The sequence below is a fragment of the Mixophyes fleayi genome, chromosome 2 (assembly GCF_038048845.1).
Source record: "Mixophyes fleayi isolate aMixFle1 chromosome 2, aMixFle1.hap1, whole genome shotgun sequence".
NCBI classification, from domain to species: domain Eukaryota; kingdom Metazoa; phylum Chordata; class Amphibia; order Anura; family Limnodynastidae; genus Mixophyes; species Mixophyes fleayi.
In genome coordinates, this window is record NC_134403.1 from 38,231,225 (window position 1) to 38,251,633 (window position 20,409).

Genomic DNA, 20,409 nt, shown 5'->3' on the forward strand with positions numbered 1-20,409 from the left:
CCTGGCTCATGGTTTGAACCACTCTCTCCGAAAATCAAGGATTCAACTTCCAAGCCGTCAAAGCCAATCAATCTAGGTCCTAATGAAAGAATGGACCTTGACTGAGAAGATCCTTCCTGAGAGGCAGACACCAAGGATGATCCACCGACATGTCTAGATCAGAGTACCACGCTCTTCTCGGACAATCTGGTGCCAATAGAATCACTGGGACCCTTTCGCCTCACTTTCTGCAAGATCCGCGGTAGCTTCGGAAGTGGAGGGTAACGGTACACCTACTTGAAGTTCCAGTGTACCGTCATAGTGTCCACTAAGAACACCCGAGGGTCTCTTGAACTGGCACAATACCTTTCTACCTTGCGGTTGTGCCGCAAGGCCATCATGTCTATTTCTGGCTGACCCCCTCAGAGGACTATTTGAGAAAACACCTCCAGATGGAGCGATCATTCACCTGGGTGACGGGCTTGCAGAATTTATTGTTCCGCCATTTTCATGATCTTTGACACTTCCTTCGTAGCAAGAGGATTCCTTGTTCCTCTTTGATGATTTATGTAAGCTACCGCCGTAGCATCATCATCATTATCACCATTTATTTATATAGCGCCACTGATTCCGCAGCGCTGTACAGAGAACTCATTCACATCTGTCCCTGCCCCACTGGAGCTCACAGTCTAAATTCCCTAATATAGACACACACTCACAGACAGAGAGAGAGACTAGGGTCAATTTTGATAGTAGCCAATTAACCTACTAGTATGTTTTTTTGGAGTGTGGGAGGAAACCGGAGAACCCGGAGGAAACCCACGCAAACATGGGGAGAACATACAAACTCCACACAGATAAGGCCATGGTCGGGAATTGAACTCATAGTATTGTCCATCTGTATTGGGATCGGCCGACGTGCCAGAAAGGACTGTGCCTGAACTATAGCATTGAATACTGCCCATACTTCCAGAACATTCATGGGCAACCATGCTCCCTCTGGCGTCCAAGTCCCTTGCAATCTGAGGTGAAGAGTGACTGCACTCCACCCCTGACAAGCTGGCTTCCATCGTTACCACGGTCTAGTTCCACTCCAAGAAGGACGCCCCTGTGTTAGGATGTCCCTCCTCAGCCACCAGAAAAGAGACAGGCGTGTTGTTGGTGACAACCGAAAGACCTGCCTTTCTAAGTGGGGATCCGACCTCAACCACTTTGCCAGAATCTCCTGCTGGAACGTGCGCGAATGGAAACGAGCAAACAGCAGAGCCTCGAACGAGGAAACAATGAGACCCAGTAGCTTCATACACTGAAGTACTGATACACGATTTAGAGATCTCACATGACGCCGGATCTTCCACACTTTGTCTGAACGGAGAAAAACCCTCTGACAATTTGACAATTTGTGTCGAACAACAATCCCAGGAACACCATACGTTGAGTTGGTATCCAACTGGATTTTTTGTAGTTGATCACCCATCCGTGTTCCTGCAGAATGTCCCTAGTCAGCTGCAGATGTAACTGAAGCTGAGGTAACGACTCCGCCTTGATCAGCAGGCCGTATAGGTAATGTAAAATAGTCACCCCTTGTAAACGCAGCTCGGCTGCCATTATACTCACGGTGAGGTGGTCAAACCGAATGGGAAAGCCCTGAACTGAAAATGCTCCAGACCCACCGTAAACCGCAAGAGACATTGATGACCTGTCCATATCGGAATGTGTAGGCAAGCATCCTTGATATCCAAGGATGCCAAGTACTCGCCATTCTTCATGGAATTTATTATAGATCTGATGGACTCCATTCGAAAGCTGGGTACCCGTAAGCAGTTGTTGAGATTCTTCAGGTTTATAACTGGTCTGAAGGACCGATCCGGGTTTTTCACCAGAAAAAGGTGACAGTAAATGCCTTGACCTCTCTGCCCAAACAACTGGAACTGGAACAATCAACCCGAAGTGAGTGCCCCCTGCAAAGCTTGTGTTTTCTATGACTCCCTGGGAAAAGGTGTAGTCATGAAATGCCATGCAGGTGTCCCCACCAGGTCCAAAATGTATCCTCTGGACATTATACCTTTCACCCAGATGTCTGTGGTGGACCTGAGCCACCGCTCCTAAAAGAACAGTAGGCGCGCTCCCACCACCGGAGCCCCCGATGGAGGATACAGGAAGACATGCTGCTTGTTTGTCTGCTGGCTTAGGGGCAGGGCAAGGTTCTGTCCAGGCCTGTCTGCCTCTTTGCCCCCCTCCCCTTGTAACCGGGGCTTAGCTTCTGGAAGAACCACCTCTTGAGCAACAGGCAAAGCGAAAGGAGTGAAAACTCCTCCCTTTTTGTTTTGGAGCAGCTACCGGAAAAGAAGAGCACTCTTCCCCCCTGTAGCCTGAGCAATGAATTTGTCCAAAGAAGAACCAAACAAAGTCACTCCATCATATAGGACAGATTCCAAAGCTATCTTGAAATCAGCATCTGACTCCCAAGATCTTAACCATAATGTGCGCCTAGCTGCCACTGCTAAGGAAGAGGTTTTTGACAACCCCTGACCCTCATCCCCTAAAAACTCAGCAGCATCTTTAATATGCTCTGCCAGAGGAGCCAGACTGAATTACTGCAAGAAGGGTAGTGGCCCACTTTTCAACAGCATTAACGACCCAAGCCACCACCATCACCGGGCTCAGGCACACCCCAGACGCTTAATAAATCAATTTCAAAATCGCTTCACACTTTTGTCAGTACTGTCTTTAAGAGACGCTGCATTCAGCAACGAAAAACAGTAGACTTCGCCAAATGTGCAATAGGAGCATTGATACTGGGACGAGTCTCCTATGATACTAGATCTGAATCTGCTAAGGGAGTAGAAAATTTCAGATTTGTCTGGGAATCTGAAATTTATTATCAGGCTTAAGTTTGGCCTTGTCCCAAATTTCCAACAGTTGTGCAGAAGGAGGGAAGAAAACGTTCTTTTCTTTGCCCTTTTAAACGTGGAGGTCTGAGATACAGATTGTTCCCCATCCGATATGTTAAGAACCTGTCGCACTGCCAGGATAAGGACCTCAATGTCCTGTCTATTGGACATATCCTCCTCACCTGTGGGCAAGTTCTCATAGTCAGAATCCTTTAGAACATCACCATTCCCCAATTCGGACGGATCCGTGTCCAAATCTACTAACTCCTGGGCAATAGGCAAATCCAAGCGCTTAAGCCGTCCACCTGCCATACTCGAATGGAACAATTTTTCAAGGGAATTAGACACTCTGGTCAACCCCTGCACAGACCATTCCAAACTACTCATCCAAACAGGTTCCTGGGAGACCCCTGGACCACCCTGCAGCAACTGAGACGCCTGTCCCGAAGGAATGGCGTCTGAGGACTGCGTACCTGGAGAAGAGGAACAGGTATCAGCACCTACCATCCCCAGGCGTGGGTTATCTCTGCTTAATTCGGCAACAGACTGTGTCAGCTCTTTGATTGCCGTGGAGAAATCCTAGCTATCTATAAAAAATTCTAAGACTAGACTAAAGTGCCCTACTCCGTAGGCACTAAGAAAAAGACTGAGCTAGCCCTTCCGGTGGAGGGGGCATAGAGGGGAGGTTAGCAAGCTAGACAAGTTTTTTAGTGCCATTACTCCCACAGCGCCCTCTATACCCCAAGTTGAGCAGTGTCCGCCAACTAGTGTGAAAGAGAAATCATTTCTGTATGATGTACATGGCTTAAAAAAAAAAAAAATAACACAATCAGATGGTGAGTCATTACAGCACCTGCAAAACTCTCTGTTCACATTATTTTAGAACATAAAAATATCAAAAAAATAAATTATGATTAAATAAGAATTCAATGTCACTGGCGAATGCAAGAAACTAAATTTTTAGTATATTGATGACTTTTGATTAATCATATTGATTATATTTAGAAATGTTTCTAGCCTCTGCCAGATTCCCACTTAACTCCAGTCAACTACTCACCCTATGACACTGAGCCGACACATGAATATCTGCCCACACTAACATAACCACTCCCTCCCACATGATAAACACACCTCCTGCTACTGTGAGCATTCTAAAGTTTTGATTTACTAGGCGCTGAGCATTCCGATAATCACATTTATTACGTGGTGAGCTGTAATGATCTGATTTACTAGGTGTTTTCTGATTATCTGATTTTATTATGTGGTAAGCATTCTGATGATATAATCTAATATTGGTACACACAGACAAGCAAAACATGAAAACTGGATGCAATAAAGGTGCTCAGAGCCAAACACACTTTAAAAGATTTTTTTACTTGAAAAAATTATATACAACATATTAAAATGTATTTGTTTTAAGGATATTAGCCAAAAGAAAGCACATCAATCTTTCTGAAAGTATTAAAAACTTCAATTGTTAATGATGGAGAACTTAATCCATATGTTGCTCGGCAAACATGGACCAGGGACATTTGTGTGATTAATCCTGGAAGCAGTTAGTGAATACACTGAACACCTGCGTCCTCCAGTTCAATGGGACATTCGGCTTGTGTGCCCAGATGGCTCTCTGACTTATCAATTCCTAGATGAGGAGACAGCTTGGACAAATCATGGCATTGGGGTGTGAAGCAATTGAAATACTCAGACAATAAGTCACTTTTCATTCTAGGTGAATTAACGTAGGAACAAAGTTATAACAAGGTTTCCAACAGAAAACACACTTTCATCCTGAAGGAGATGGAGATGTGAATATCTGCATATGTGTTTTATTTAATCATACTGACATTGCAACACATGGCACAGCAGTTACAGAGAAACTTTTCAATCCCCCCCCCCCCCCCCCCCACAGTCTCCCTTTATAACCGGCATGGTAGCCAGAGGGAGTGCTGCATGCTAAATAAGATAAGGGGGGATCTGTTCCTCACTGAAAGAAGGGTAAAATACAGGGACTCCCTCAAATTTGCAAGGTCAAAAGAGAAGGTTTGTCAGCCTAAACCCCAATCCAACCCACACATCAGATACCCGCTATAAGGTCTTGATTGAATGCTACTCTACATAACCAAGCTTAGGGTTTTCCAAAGGTAAACTTGCCTCAAACGTACCCTCTATTTCTTTTATGTGCAGGAAATGTGAAACTGTTGTCCGTTTTTATGTTCCCTCCTTGGGTAAAGTCTGGTTACATACAGCAAGCCGCAAGTCCCTACTGCTCCCTACTTCCCATCCTCTTCCCCTCCAAACAAATGTCTGATAGGAAAGTAAAGTAGCTCTAACTAGTTAGTTGAGAAGTGGTGCAGACAGACGAGCAGGTAACTTTTTTTAGCACACACACACACACACACGTAAAAAAAGGTCCATTCTGAAAGAGCAACAAGAACGACAGAGGTGTTTTAAATGGGCTGTTGAACTGTTACTATATACATAGTGTACAGAAAACTTCCCATATAATTGTTTCCATATAAATTCCATTATATAAATCATATAAAAAGCTTTAATAAAATTTGCTAAGTCTAAGCCTTTGTGTTACCATTTATATAAGAGGCACGAGTCTGCTGCCACTCATTATTTACATGTGTACAATACAGTGCCTCATGATTGTAAATAAACTGTTAACTGTGCTTCTTAAAATGTTATTTCTTTTTGAATTACTGTATACAAAAGAATAGGAATAATTGTCTTTGCTGGCTGGCAGCAGTTAAACAGCACTCGCCTATCACTACGTGGCTGTTAGTCGATAAAGACAGTCAATATGGGCCTCCGAGATGCAATAAAGTGTAGCACGACGGTCAATAGGCCCAATGATTGAACATCATTAATCCTCTGCGTGATTGTGAAATGAGCTTTTTAAATGTTAGTATTGGGAATGAAGAGTTCTAGAAGCTGTCCTGGCCCTTTAAGGACAGTAAAATAAGAAAGACACAACGACAACAAAGCAGTACAATACCTCAGCTGCTGGCACCGATTCCCTCACAGGAGAATCCTTCTGTACTTTCCAGGTCTTCTTTTCACCCTCTTGCTCAGCAGGTGCAGCTACAACCCATTCACCCTCAGAATCCTGGAAATAGAAGCCTAGTTATTAAATAACAAAAACCATGGCTGATTAAAGTCCAATAATAGTCTGGGGGCTTATGAACAAAGTGTTTGGAGAATAATAATAATAATAATAATAAATAATAATAATAAACAATAACAACAACAATAGCAATAAAAATAATAATAATATTACATCTAGTATTACTAATATTAGTATTACTATTGTCATTATTAATAATATTAACAACAGTAATACGAATAGCAACAATAACAACAATAAACAGTAATTAATAAATCCTCTCCCTAGACATCCTAAAGCAGACAAACTACATAACAAAATGTATGAAATATAAATTTTGAATGCGATAAACGGCAAAATTCCATTTCATTCTAAACAGATTAACAACGCTCCAGTCGGTTGTAAGGTTGGATTCATATTCTGGAGATCGTAGTCTATCAATTCACTAAGAGTCGGTGACATCACTAAGTCACTGGTAGCGGCAGACACCTGTGCTCTATTAATGAGAATAAAGGGTGTCGCGTGTGCAGTAGACCCGATATGTAATGTAAGAGAACTGCAGTTTTATTTTTTATTAACAGAACAGTAACATCTCCACAAATTCATTGCACAGATGTGCTCATCAAATGTGATGGAAAGAGTTTGAGTTAATTAGCAGCCTATGTTCAGATAAATTATTATAACATTAAGCAGTCATAAGAGGTGTGGACGAACGCCAAGGTTAATTGAGAGAGAGAAGGTCATGTGGTTGCAGGCTTACACGTAACAAAAGTAATTTCCTTAATGGAGGCTTGTGTGCAAAGCCATTCAGGGATAGCATCTTTTACTATTTATTCAGGATTTATCTGTCACAGTAGGATTAATGGCACTGGAAGGAGAAATTATACCAAGATAATGGCGCTCTTCTCTGAACAAAAACATTGCAGCTCAGCAGCACAATTTACTTCTATTGCTTTTAAATTAAATTACAGCAGGACGCCAAAAAGGCCGAAGATAGAGAAAGAAAAAGTAAAAGCTCTTTCTCCATAACAACATCCGAGCCTCATACCGTAGAAGCATCTGAGCTGCCGCTATTCTCAGACCTGGTCTTTTTGCTCTTTTTCTTTTTTTCCTTCTTTGATTTTTTGCCTTTTTTCTTCTTGCCAGAATGTTCCTAAAACAAAAAGGAACAAAGTTTGTGGTAACAGCAGGTTTCAGCAGTACCGTCAGTATTAGAGCTTTTAATATAACATTTTTTTATTTTTTATTTATTTTTGTATTATTTTTCCATTGCCAGTGAAGTCAGCAGGTCACTAAGAAACATGTTTTTTTTTGTTGTTGTTCTTTTTAATGAATCATTCTGAAAACAGCATCTCTTCTGCACAGCAAACAATAGAATAGAATAGAATATCCTGGATGCAATTTAAAAAGAAAAGATAAAAAAAAAACAAAAAAACAAAAAAAACACATCCTCATTTCTATCCTCAATAGCTTCCCCCAAACTAACAAAAAACACTGATAAAAGTCTAGTCTACCATTGTCATTTAACAAACACATACCAAAAATGCTAAAATGTGTCTGGTCAGAATGTTTACCTAGTCATTAAAGGGTTTGTTCAAATGAATAACAGACCATTAAGGAAAGTTTTAAAAAACAAACAAAAAAAAACCCACAAAACTCTTTACATTTAGCTAACGACACTTAAAAATAGAATGCCAAAAATTTAGCTTTTGCAATAGAGTAAGCTGAAAGGGTTCAGCTATATAAAGTATTACATTGTTTCTTTGGGCAATTCTGTTATCATGGTGTAACCCACGCAGTATGCTTTCTCCATACAGGTAGATATTAAACACAAACAAATCATTGGACGGAGGTGACTGTTAAGTCTCTATTCAGTTCACAGTTCTCCGCTATTCATCTGCATGATTTTTCTTTAAATTATTGACATTTGCTCAGACCACAGATGTTGGCGATTCATTAATTTATAATGAACACAGCAATTTGATTTCAGCACAGTACAAATGAGCTGTATACTTTTAATTCACCTGACATGTATAGCACGATTCTGTCAAAGTAGCATCGGCTTGTAGAAATATGTATTGCAGGGAATTTCAATTATTATGTTATGGCTTGGGAATCACATGACGCAAAGTGATGAGTTTCCCTTAAAAGTCATCACGCGGAAAGCAATTAACAAAATCAACTAATGTTGGAAGATAATTTGACACTTGCTACATTTGCATCTTTCTAGCTAAAGGGAGGGAGGATTCAATTCAACACGATGTGAATCCGGTGCACAGAGGACAGATTGTACCGATATGGAGGCTGAAATATCTGTCCCCATAGAGGTGCAAGGAAAAAGGATTGGAGATTCCATAACAGAATGACCAGCAACGTGTGCAGCCAGATATCGTGGTGATGTCCGGCGGCCAAATAATTCTCCCCCAAAGAGTTAGATTGTTGACGTACCCAAGCATCACAGAGGGACCGTTCAAGAGACTATGAAGTATATTAACTAAACTGCAGGTTTTAAAAAGTAGAGATGTTGCCGACAGCAACCAATCAGATTCTAGCTGCCATTTTGTAAAATGTACTAAATAAAATGATAACTAGACTGATCTCCACTTTTTGAAACCCGCAGTTTAGTAAATATACCCCTATGAGTAAAAAAAATAATTCCTGAAAATAAAATAGCTAGGAATCAATGTACAGGTAGAGTAGCAGATATTATTTAATCATGCTACCAAACGCCCAACATAAATAATACATTATTATAAAATGTATTTTAGGTTCAGTGGACCTTTTAAGGGCAAGTTACAATAAAAAGTTAGCTTATATACAAGAACTGCTAATAACATTCACAAATATCTATGTAAAAGTTCCAGAAACTTATAAGAACTAAAGATATTGGAGGTAAATTTATCATTGCGGAGGGAGATATTTTCCTACGCACAGAAAACTTCCTGCCAATATTCCCACTGAATGACTGCAATCAGCCTCTCTTCAGCCTGCAATGGATAACTATATCCGTAACAAACTTGCCTCCATCCACGACCTCTTCATCTCCAACTCTCTTAACCTTCTTGCCATCACTGAAACCTGGCTCACTCCTTCTGATACCACCTCACCTGCCACTCTCTCCTACGGTGGCCTCTCCTTCACCCACTCCACCAGACCAGATGATCGTCCAGGAGGTGGAGTGGGCCTCCTCTTGTCCCCCTGCTGTACATTTCGGGTCATCTCCACCCTACCTTCCCTCTCGTTCTCCTCCTTTGAAGTTCACTCCATCCGTCTCTTCTCTCCCATCCACCTCCGTGTCTCTGTCATCTATCGTCCCCCTGGCCCCACCTCCCTCTTCCTTGATAACTTTGCTGCCTGGCTCCCTCACTACCTTTCCTCTGACCTTCCCTCCATCATACTTGGCGACTTCAACATCCCCATCGATAACTGCTCCGACCCTGCCACCATCAAACTTCTCTCCCTCACCTCCTCCTTAGGCCTCTCCCAGTGGACCTCCACCCCCACCCACCGTCTCGGTCACTCACTTGACCTTGTCTTCTCTCATCTCTGCGACCTCTCTGATTTCTCCAACTCTCCCTTCCCACTCTCTGACCATCATCTGCTCTCTTTCACTCTGTCCTCCTCCCCTGCTCCTCCCCCACCAAAAGCTACCCTCACCAGACGCAACCTTGAACCGATTGACCCCATCTCCTTCTCCTCCTCTCTTGATTCTCTCCTTTCCCCCATTCCCTCCCTGGCCTGCCCTGACCAAGCGTCCTGTCTCTACAACCACTCCCTAACTACTGCCCTGGATGCTGTCGCCCCAGCCTCTCCCATTCGCCGACGCCGCCTCATTCCCCAACCTTGGCACTCCAAACTCACCTGCTTCCTCCAAAAATGCTCTCGCACTGCAGAACGCCTCTGGAGGAAATCTCGCTCCCTGGCCGACTTCCTCCACTTTAAATTTATTCTCTCCTCATTCTGCTCCGCCCTCTCCCTCGCCAAACAAACCTTCTTCAAGTACCTCATCTCCTCTCAGTCCTCTAATACCCGCCGCCTTTTTGCCACCTTCACCTCCCTCCTCTCTCCCCCTCCCCCTCCGGTCCCGCTGTCCCTCTCTGCTGCTGACTTCGCCACTTTTTTCTCTTCTAAAATTGAAGCCATCAGACGTAACATCTCCGCTTCTAAACCCTCACCTGCTGTCCTCATCGCTCCACTCCCATCCAACAATCAACTCTGGTGCTCCTTCTCCCCCACATCAGGCGAAGAAGTCCGCTCCCTTATTCTTTCCTCTCCACCCTCCACCTGTCCTCTCGACCCCATCCCCTCCAACCTCCTTCGCTCTCTCTCTCCCACTGCCTGCTCCTACCTGGCACACTTTTTTAACCTATCACTCTCCTCCGGTGTAGTACCCTCCTCATTTAAACACTCTCTTATCTCTCCGATCCTCAAAAAAACCAATCTTGACCCCACCTCTGTCGCCAACTACCGCCCCATCTCACTTCTCCCCTACGCCTCCAAACTACTTGAGCGGATAGTCTGCTGTCGCCTCACCAGATATCTCTCGGACAATTCCCTCCTTGAACCTCTCCAATCTGGATACCGTTCCCTCCACTCCATTGAAACTGCCCTGGCCAAAGTTACCAACGACGCCTTTGACACTGTGGACCATCCCCTCCTTCTACAAACTCTTCTCTCTCTCGGCCTCTCCGGTTCCGTCCTTGCCTGGTTCTGCTCCAACCTCGCTAACCGCACCTTCTCTGTCTCCATGTCTGGCTCTTCCTCCACCCCCTCCCCACTCCCAGTAGGCATCCCCCAGGGCTCTGTCCTCGGCCCTTTACTCTTTTCGCTATACACTTGCTCCCTTGGTGCGCTCATCTCCTCCTTTGGTCTTCAGTATCACTTGTATGCTGACGACATTCAACTCCACATCTCTTCTCCTGATCTCTCTTCCTCCCTTATCTCTCGCGTATCTGACTGCCTCTCTGCCATCTCCTCCTGGATGTCCTCCCGCTTTCTCAAAATTAACATCTCCAAAACTGAATTCATTGTCTTTCCTCCCCCCAAACTCCCCTCCCACCACAACCTCTCTATCGTTGTTAACAACACCACCATCTCCTCTGTTACCCAACTCCGTTGCCTGGGTGTCACCCTTGACTCCTCTCTCTCTTTTGCCCCCCATGTCCAATCCCTTGCCCAAGCCTGTAGACTCCAACTTCGCAACATAGCCCGCATCCGACCCTTCCTCTCACAAGACGCCACCAAAACCATCATCCAGGCACTCATCATCTCCCGCCTCGACTACTGCAACCTTCTCCTCACTGGCCTCCCCCTCTCTCATCTCGCCCCCCTCCGCTCTGTACTCAATGCGGCTGCGCGACTCATCTTTCTCTCACGCCGCTCCTCCTCCGCTTCCCCTCTCTGCCTTGCCCTACACTGGCTCCCCATCCCCTACAGAATCCTCTTCAAACTCCTTACCACCACTTACAAAGCTCTCTCCCAGTCTACTGCCCCCTACATCTCCGACCTCCTCACCATTCACACTCCTGCCCGATCCCTGCGCTCTGCCACTGACCGTCGCCTCTCTTCCACTCTCATTACCACTTCCCACTCCAGAATCCAAGACTTCTCCCGAGCTGCCCCCCTACACTGGAATGACCTCCCTCGCTCCATCCGTCTCGCTCCCAAGCTGTGCTCCTTCAAACGAGCACTTAAAACTCACCTGTTCCTTAAAGCCTACCAATCATCCACCTAACCCCTCACCTACTCTGCTCGCTCTTCCCTCTCTCCCCTGGTATCACCGCTCCCGCTTGTGTCTGTTTCGTCCACCCTCCCTTAGGATGTAAGCTCGTTTGAGCAGGGCACTTCTTCCCTTTGTGTCTCCACACCTGTTCTTCTGCTCCGTCCTTACTCCATTTGTCTGTCCCGGAGTATCTGAAGCACTGGTACTTTGTGTTTACTGTTCTGTACTGTTTAACCCTGTATGGTTTACTGTTTGTACTATGTACGGCGCTGCGGACACCTTGTGGCACCTAACAAATAAATGATAATAATAATAATAATAACTAAAAGCAATAACTTGCACTTGGCTACAAAGCAAATGTTAATACAATGGGAATTATTCCAAGTTTTGGCAAGTTAAAGAAACATTAAATAAATATTGTATATATTAATATAAATACTTAGTAGTAGTTTCTAAATATGAGACATTCAATTCTGCCGCATTCAACGAGACGTTAAATATATTACCGTTAATGAGGTAATTTCAACCCTGATTTCTGCTCGCAGCTCAGGGAGGAGGAGAGGGGTTAACGATTACCGTACTAACGGTAATTATGCGCACTGTTACCGTAGTACCGCTAATAGTGCGTAGGCAGCGTTACTTTCGACAGTAACAGGGCCAATTCAATATGCTTCTGTCTGTATTTTAGATTTCTTTAATGCTATCACATATCTTATAGACATTTCCCCACACACTGTCCCAAAAATGAGAAGGTATGTGCTATTTCAATGCGGTTTCATTATATAAAATCACAATGGAAATCACACTGGTTTCATTGCCTATAACCATCTGTGATTTCATTGGACAAAACCACCACATTGTCACTGGATGAAAATACAGTGTTTCCTTCCCATTAGCATGCTTTTATGCCCCTTGCTAAGGTGAAAAGAATTCGGACCACAACAAAGATAGTGTAAGATATAGAGACTGTTTAATGGAGGTACAGAACAGTATTGTGGGAGAAAGCTATAATGCTGGGCACAAGGCTGTATATACTGGACACAGAACATTATTGTGTGGGGCATTTGCCTGTAATAGTGTACCCAAGGCTAAATGCAGGGAGCAGAAAACAGTCTTGTGGTGGGCATAAGGCTTGGCACAGGGTACTGTGGTGGATATGGGGCCTGTACTGGTAGACACAAGGCTCAATATAGATGGCAGAGAACAGTTCTGTGGAGGGCATGAGGAGATAGTGGTGAGCTCTTAAATGTATGTAGCTAGTACAAAACAGGACTGTAATGAGTATGGCTATAATGGTGGGCACAGTGTTAAATATAGTGGGCACAGACCAGTAATGTGGTGGGCAGAAGGCTTTAAAAGTGAACACAGAACAGTACTGCGGTTGGCAGAGAACTGTACTGAGGTGGGTGTGAGGCTATGAAAATAGCAGGCACAAACAGTACTGTGGTTGGCATGTGGCCTTTTTAATGGCATAGAACATTACTGTGGTGGACATGAAGCTACAATAGTGAGTATAGTGCTGTATACAGTAAGCCAAAGACTGAGGACACAGGGTTGTTATACTGAGCACAAAGTTGTATATGCTGTGTACTGGGCTGTATATTGTGCACATGGGAGCAACAGGCTCTCTACTGTTCGGCTACAGACAGGATTTACTTTATTGTCATGTCAAACTCACTAAATATTTATATGGATACCATGCACTAAGCATATCCTTTCCTCATCATATCACACAGTACCTATAACAGTGCATCAAGACGGTGTAATGTATCACATGGCAGTAAAAAGGGTTAAGGTAACATGACAGTTGTGTAAGGTAACAGAGGATGGACCTCCTTTGCCACCCTGTCATGTTGCTGGGGACCGTCTGGGCTTGCCTTGCCACTGTCCCCTTTCTTTATTCCAATTGCGCCCATCTAAATGCAGTTGGAAGTGCTCTACTGCCACCACTAGTCTCCTTCACATGTGCCTAGAACTGCTGGGTAACTCTGGCTGCTAGTGTACCCCCGTGCAGAGCGTTGTTATTAGATGCTGGGTCCCAAACTCAGAACAGCCGTATAACGGATTAGATTGGTCTAATCTGTATGTCACAGGAATTATAGCAGGTAAGTAGGCATCAAAGCAGGATATTTAAGCAGTGATGTTTATTAGCTCAAGCAGTCCTTATAAGGACAGTTACACACTAGTGTGATGTACAAGTGATCATCCAGCAGCTACAGATGGAATACTACAATACATGGTCAAACAGGGATCTTTTTATACAGTTTCTGACACACATGTTGCCAGGATGTAACCCAGTTCCCTGATCCTAGCTGGCACCACAAAGTCTGAGATATTACCTCTGATTTTTAGCATCCAGATATAATATTCTCTAGACTTAGAAATAACGCAATTTTAAAGTTTACAAAATTTACATCATCAATCTATGATTTCGCAAATCACTTGCTGTTCTATAATTCACACAAGGTCTAAGACAATGGATGAAAAACTGCACAAGATAGAAAGGTAACTACCCCCTGCTGTGCATTCGGACTAAAAAGATATGTTGGGCACTCTGATGAAAATAATTCTTTTGCATGGCAGTTCCTTTCTTCCAAAAACAAGCTTCCTCCAACACGACCAAATAATTATTTTATACCACTTGAGATCCAAGATGAGTTTCACCACCTATTCTAAAAATATTCCCATTCATTTAATAAAACAACCTCAGGATAAAATTTTCAAATTCCGCATTAAGTAAAATTTACTCAGTCATCTGAACATCCCTAAAGTGAGATTGAGTAATGCCTCCAACGTCATCACAGTCCAGGTATTATCGTCCTCTTTGTATCACGTAAAGGTTTGCCAAGTACTGAGTATTAGTTTATCCCAAGTACCCGTTACCGTGCATTTAATTTATTCCAAATACCCCTAAATGTGCGTAAATGTTTGTCAAATAACCATTTGGGGGAATTGAATTCCCCCCCCAAAGTACCGCTGCGTAAAAACTATTACTATTATTACGGTTATACTAACCCGGCTTTCTGAGCTGCGAGCAAAAAAGCCGGCGTTAAAACTACCGTAATAGCAAAATTTACAAGTAACGCGGCCAATTGAATTCCCCCTTTATGTCTTGAAATGTTTGAAAAATATCCATTCCTATTTTAAACTAAATTTGTATTCATTGTTTATATACTGTTTGGAGTTTAAATTTGACTGTCTGAGTCACTGGTTGAAAATGTATTTTCCCTGCCCAATTTGCATTCTAATGCCCAGACCCTAAACTCATTTCTTTCAAGTAAAAGTTTGGGAAGCCTTTGTGGAGATGTTTCATGTATGAAAACACAAAACTCTATTTCCTTGAAAGATAAAACTATTAATCTTTGTTTGGCATAGAAAATTAAAGTCACTTTTTTTGAGGGAGAGGGGGCATTAAACTTCTTTGAATTACAAGCTATAAGAGTGGCGAGCGGAGCACAGGTGACCAGAGACCTCACAAACACCTTGACGCGTTTCTGTGAAGTAACGCACTTTCATCCTTCTGATGAAAGTGCCTTACTGTAAAGAAACGCGTCAAGGTATTTGTGAGGTCACCTATTTAGACTACTACAGAGCTGTGCATAAAATGTTTTAAAAACACCCATCAAAAATAGTTTCTATCATTCCAACAAAGGCTAACGAGACACTGGATGGAAATTCACTATACTGCCTTGACGGCAGAATTTATACTGGAGAGCAACGACTGTCTGATTAGTCGAATGGACACAATAAATTTATCTACCAGGCTCAAGCACTAGAGCCTGCTAGCGGGCTCGGACGGCAATATCCTACAAGAATCAGAGACCAATCATCTGTGGGCTAATTGAACTTTTGGTTGCTGTCAGCGCTTTCTCTCTATATCAAGATAGTCCTCACATCGATATTGAGACTGTGGAGGATCACATAACGGGTAAGATTGTTTCTTTCTTTGTATGCATATTCAAACGGAGCCGCATATGCGGTAATTAGGAGATAACAAACATCATAATCCCCACAAAGGCACTTTATTTTGAGGATCCAGACCGGACACTCATTTGTCGTTTATTAAGCTTGTTGGGGATTATAAAACATTGTAGTTATATTCAGAGACCGACACAGTACTGCACCAATAATACAGTTTTATATGTATGGCTTTACAAATGTATTTTATATTATACTGTTTCAAATAAATGTACATCTTTTAAATTTTTAAGAGACTGCAACTTTAGTATAACTCAGAGTTGGCTCTTATCTCAGATTCATAGCGTAGTCCCTAATTTTGTCTTTCCTGTACTAGGGGTCGTCATCACATGACCAAACTGTTAGTTCGTGAGGAACAGTGGAGACCCAGGAGTTGGCCTGCAAGGTCTACCAATATTCCAAGAGAGTAGCCAACTATGACACAGACAAACAAACACAAAGGAGAGTGGTGGCCATTTTCTTGTAGATCGCCTCTTGCTGATAATTACCTCAGTGTAAGTAAAGGGAATAACCTGTACACAGTAACAGTTAACCAGACACAGGGAATCTCCTGTGATAGCACAGACTGTACCAAGACTCTCAGAGATTATATAGGGAACATTTGGTCTTAGTAATACCTATAAGTGCACAGGATATGAATGATTTGGGGTATTGTGAAACTATTTTATAATTCACCAATGATCTGTACAGTATACCAAGTTAGTGCACCCACTGTATACCAGCACAAAGGACCCTACATACCAGCCCACACCCCACGGTTTAAAAGTACCAATAACCCCCCTGCCAGCCTGTGCCCCAAGTTAACACGTGCCAGTACAACCACTTATCTGCCAGTGTACTCCATATAGCCATGTTGGTCACATGATCTCAGTTTATAAGCTTAATTTGTCAGGGCCTTTACCATCTGTTTCATGTAGTTGAGGTAATTTGTTTGTATCATGATCAATTTATACTGCACCTTCTAAAGAAAAATGCTAAGCGACACACTGGAATATTTTTTTTCAGGTCATAGCTGTTACCGCAGTAAAAAAAAAAAAAAAAAAAAAAAAAAAAAAAAAAAAAGCTGGCACAAGTAGGTCACATGGGGCCAGCACGTTGTCAGTTGCACCGTCGTCTCTATGTGACCCATTGAACTGGTTGACAGGACACATTTTTTCAGGCCTTTTCCAAATGTAAACTGAAGCTAGAATAATGAAGATATTACCTGTTGTATCTGCTCCAGGCGCTGACTGACATCATTCAGCATCCACGTGTCTTCACCCCGCAACCGTCTCTGCTCTTTTCTCCTTTCTTCCTTTTCATACTCTTCTTTAGCCTGTATTAAAGAAAGCAAAGTTAACCTCTCTGCGATACCATCAGCCCTCAGTGTTATTTAAATACAGCTAAGTTTATTTATTGTGCTGGTGGTACAAATTCCCCCATCTGTACGAGAATATGACATGACACTCCACGATAGGCTGCCGTGGTCTCTGTGGACTCGCATTTCTCAGACCAATATGTTAGCAAAAATATTAAGCTTGCATGCGCAGGATTTTCATAACGCGAGCTCACAGTAGTTCATGAATATTCATGAACTCAAATCATCAAGATAGCTCTGCTTGCCAGGTGATGGATATGTTATTCAGGTTGCTTAGAGATGTAATTTACTAATAAAACACCTTGAATAGTAATAATTGGAAGTGGGCACCAGATGCGCCTGCATGAGTGTTATCAGTAAAAGCAACACTGCAGGGAGTTTTAAGTACAACTGTGTCATAGATGTACCAAAATTATGGCATTACCTAACTAACATTCAACGGTGGTACAGTGGCACAGATTAGTGATGAATGGAGCAGGCACAGGTTAACTTACAGATGAAGAGCAACAGACATTATAGTCCGTTAACTAACAGTAGTACAATACAGCTGTCAAAAGGGACTTATCAGAAAGCACAAGAGGTCATACTGTGTCACTTATTGGGTATGGCAGCCAATGAATTCCACTCCAGTGGTAACAGCAGTGAACTAACACACACAGGACTGTTGGAAAAACATTGTCAGGTCATAAGCATGTCTAGCAGTAGAGTACAGCTCATTAAAGTACATAGGGGAATATTTAATACCACAGACATAGAGCAAGGTGTACCAATGCAATGTAACCCTTAACAACAAATAATATGATTTGCTTTTATTTTCTAAGTTGTAATAAAAATGATACAACATGATACAACCCGATCGTTGTGGGTTACGGATCATTCATATGCACTGTTATTAAATAAGCTGCGAAAAACTACCTCATTGAAAATGCTACATTCATGTTGTAAATATGTGCTCATATGTATTTCTTGTTTATAGCTATGTTGGGAAAGGTGGTGTAACTGGGTAGAGGCAGGTTAGCATTAAACTGCTATTAGCAAGTCTAGTAAATGTGACAAACTGAAAAAAAGGACAATGTGCTTGTAAGGGTGGTACTGCTGGGTTGAGGTTTGATATTGTTGGGGGTACAGCAGTGTGCTGGTAAGCATGTTATTACTGGGTGCAGGACAACAATCTGGTAAATTGCACTGTTGGGGTGAGAGCAGGGGGCCAGGTGAGGGCAGCATGCCCAAGGGGAGACCAGGGGGGCCGGGCAAGGGTTGCATGCCCGAGGGGGGAACCGAATAAGAGTAGCATGCCCGAGGGGGGAGCAAGGGGGGGGGCCAAGTAAGGGCGGCATGCCCGAGGGGGGGAGCAGGGGGGCCAAGTAAGGGCGGCATGCCCGAGGGGGGAGTAGGGGGGGGGGGCCAAGTAAGGGCGGCATGCCCGAGGGGGGGGGAGCAGGGGGGCCAAGTAAGGGCGGCATGCCCGATGGGGGGGAGCAGGGGGGCCAAGTAAGGGCGGCATGCCCGATGGGGGGAGCAGGGGGGCCAAGTAAGGGTGGCATCACCGAGGGGGGGAGCAGGGGGGCCAAGTAAGGGCGGCATGCCCGAGGGGGGGGAGCAGGGGGGCCAAGTAAGGGTGGCATGCCCGAGGGGGGGGGGGGCAGGGGGGCCAAGTAAGGGCGGCATGCCCGAGGCGGGGGAGCAGGGGGGCCAAGTAAGGGCGGCATGCCCGAGGGGGGGAGCAGGGGGGCCAAGTAAGGGCGGCATGCCCGAGGGGGGGGAGCAGGGGGGCCAAGTAAGGGCGGCATGCCCGAGGGGGGGGAGCAGGGGGGCCAAGTAAGGGCGGCATGCCCGAGGGGGGGGAAGCAGGAGGGCCAAGTAAGGGTGGCATGCCCGAGGGGGGGGGGAGCAGGGGGGCCAAGTAAGGGCGGCATGCCCGAGGGGGGGGGGAGCAGGGGGGCCAAGTAAGGGCGGCATGCCCGAGGGGGGGGGAGCAGGGGGGCCAAGTAAGGGCAGCATGCCGGAAGGGAGAGCAGGGGGTCGGGTAAGGGCAGCATGCCGGAAGGGAGAGCAGGGGGTCGGGTAAGGGCAGCATTGCAGGAGAATGGAAGGGGTGACATTGCTGGGTGGAGGGCAGAAGGCTGGTAAGGGAGACAGTTCTTTGCAGAAGGCAGAATGCTGTGGGGCATTGCTGGAGGATCTGATAAGGGAAGTACTGCTGGGTCGAAGACAGTACACTAGTAGTGGTGGCACTGCTGGATTGAGGACAGGGAACTGGTAAGAGTGGTACTGTTGGGTAGAAGAAATGGCATTGGTTGGGATTGCAATGTTCAGAGCAGGATGCTCTTATTTTTGCCTGTAGACATGGGATATGGTAGAAGTGGCTAGTGTAGAGCTGTCAGACAGTGTTTGGATAGAAATAAATGGTCGATCAGGTCACATAACACACACAACAGCTTCAGTACCTGAACCAGCAGCTGCTCCCGAGCTCTCCTTTTACTCTCCTTCTTCTCTTCAATACTCCTCACGTTCTCAAAACTACCCCCGTACGCAGTCATCACCTTAATGTCGTAAACCGTACAAACTATAACTGTAAAATGTTAAAAACAGCTGCCTGTCGCAAACAGTACCCTGCATGCACACATCTATGACCCGGATGGAGAACCGAGCGCCGCCATGTTGGTACACCCGGAAGCGAAATGAAACGATACTGCTGTACTCTTTGAACAACCTGCTTAGTAAAACGGAGGCATTGGGATAAATAAAAGTCCTTTATTCTTCTCTTTAACGCTGTTAACGATGTCAGAACTTTGCATATTTCTGAAGGGTCTTTACCTGCAAATATACCATTTCGTCTCAAGGTGATTCTTGCAACCTCAGTGTGCTTATTGGCCATCATGATATATGTATTGAAGAGCCTTATAATGTTGTGGTGGGTTTTATTTTTGTTTTTAAAATATACTGCTTTATTAAACAATAATGTGTAACTTTCACAGAATATTATCTGATGAAAGATTCTGTAGTGTGTATATCCAGTTTAAGAATTGATAATTAACATTGCAGTAAATATGGAGAGATTGTACTGAGCAGTTGGTTAGTACTGAAAGGCAGAGGCATTTCCAGAGACACATCTTTAAAACCTGGGACTGTGCCTGATAATTTGGGAAAACAAGAAACTATGACCACATCTTTTAATCGACAATATTGTGCCACAAAAACTATACCCAATAGATTGTAAGCTTGCGAGCAAGGTTTCCCATCAGAACATTGCCCAGAGCATCACACTGGATTTAAAGCCCAAGGGAGTTTTCATGTGTTTGGCAAAGAGCTTCCCAAAGATTGTTTTCGGCTGCAGTAAGAGCTGATGTAGGGTTCCTGGGGTTATGAA

At 44.1% G+C, this 20,409-nt stretch overlaps 1 protein-coding gene across 1 annotated transcript in view; it reads right to left on the reverse strand.

Annotated features, from left to right (window-relative positions):
- The window catches only part of CWF19L2 (CWF19 like cell cycle control factor 2), a 112,418-nt gene extending 92,712 nt beyond the window's left edge, over positions 1–19,706 (reverse strand). Inside the window, exons 1-4 of the mRNA XM_075198821.1 lie at positions 19,487–19,706; positions 16,887–16,997; positions 7,031–7,135; positions 5,875–5,985 (exon numbers count right to left, since the gene is read on the reverse strand). Coding sequence (XP_075054922.1) covers positions 5,875–5,985; positions 7,031–7,135; positions 16,887–16,997; positions 19,487–19,579 — 420 coding nt within the window. The 5' untranslated portion in view covers positions 19,580–19,706. The remainder of the gene's footprint in view (positions 1–5,874; positions 5,986–7,030; positions 7,136–16,886; positions 16,998–19,486) is intronic.
- Positions 19,707–20,409: the final 703 nt, after the last annotated feature.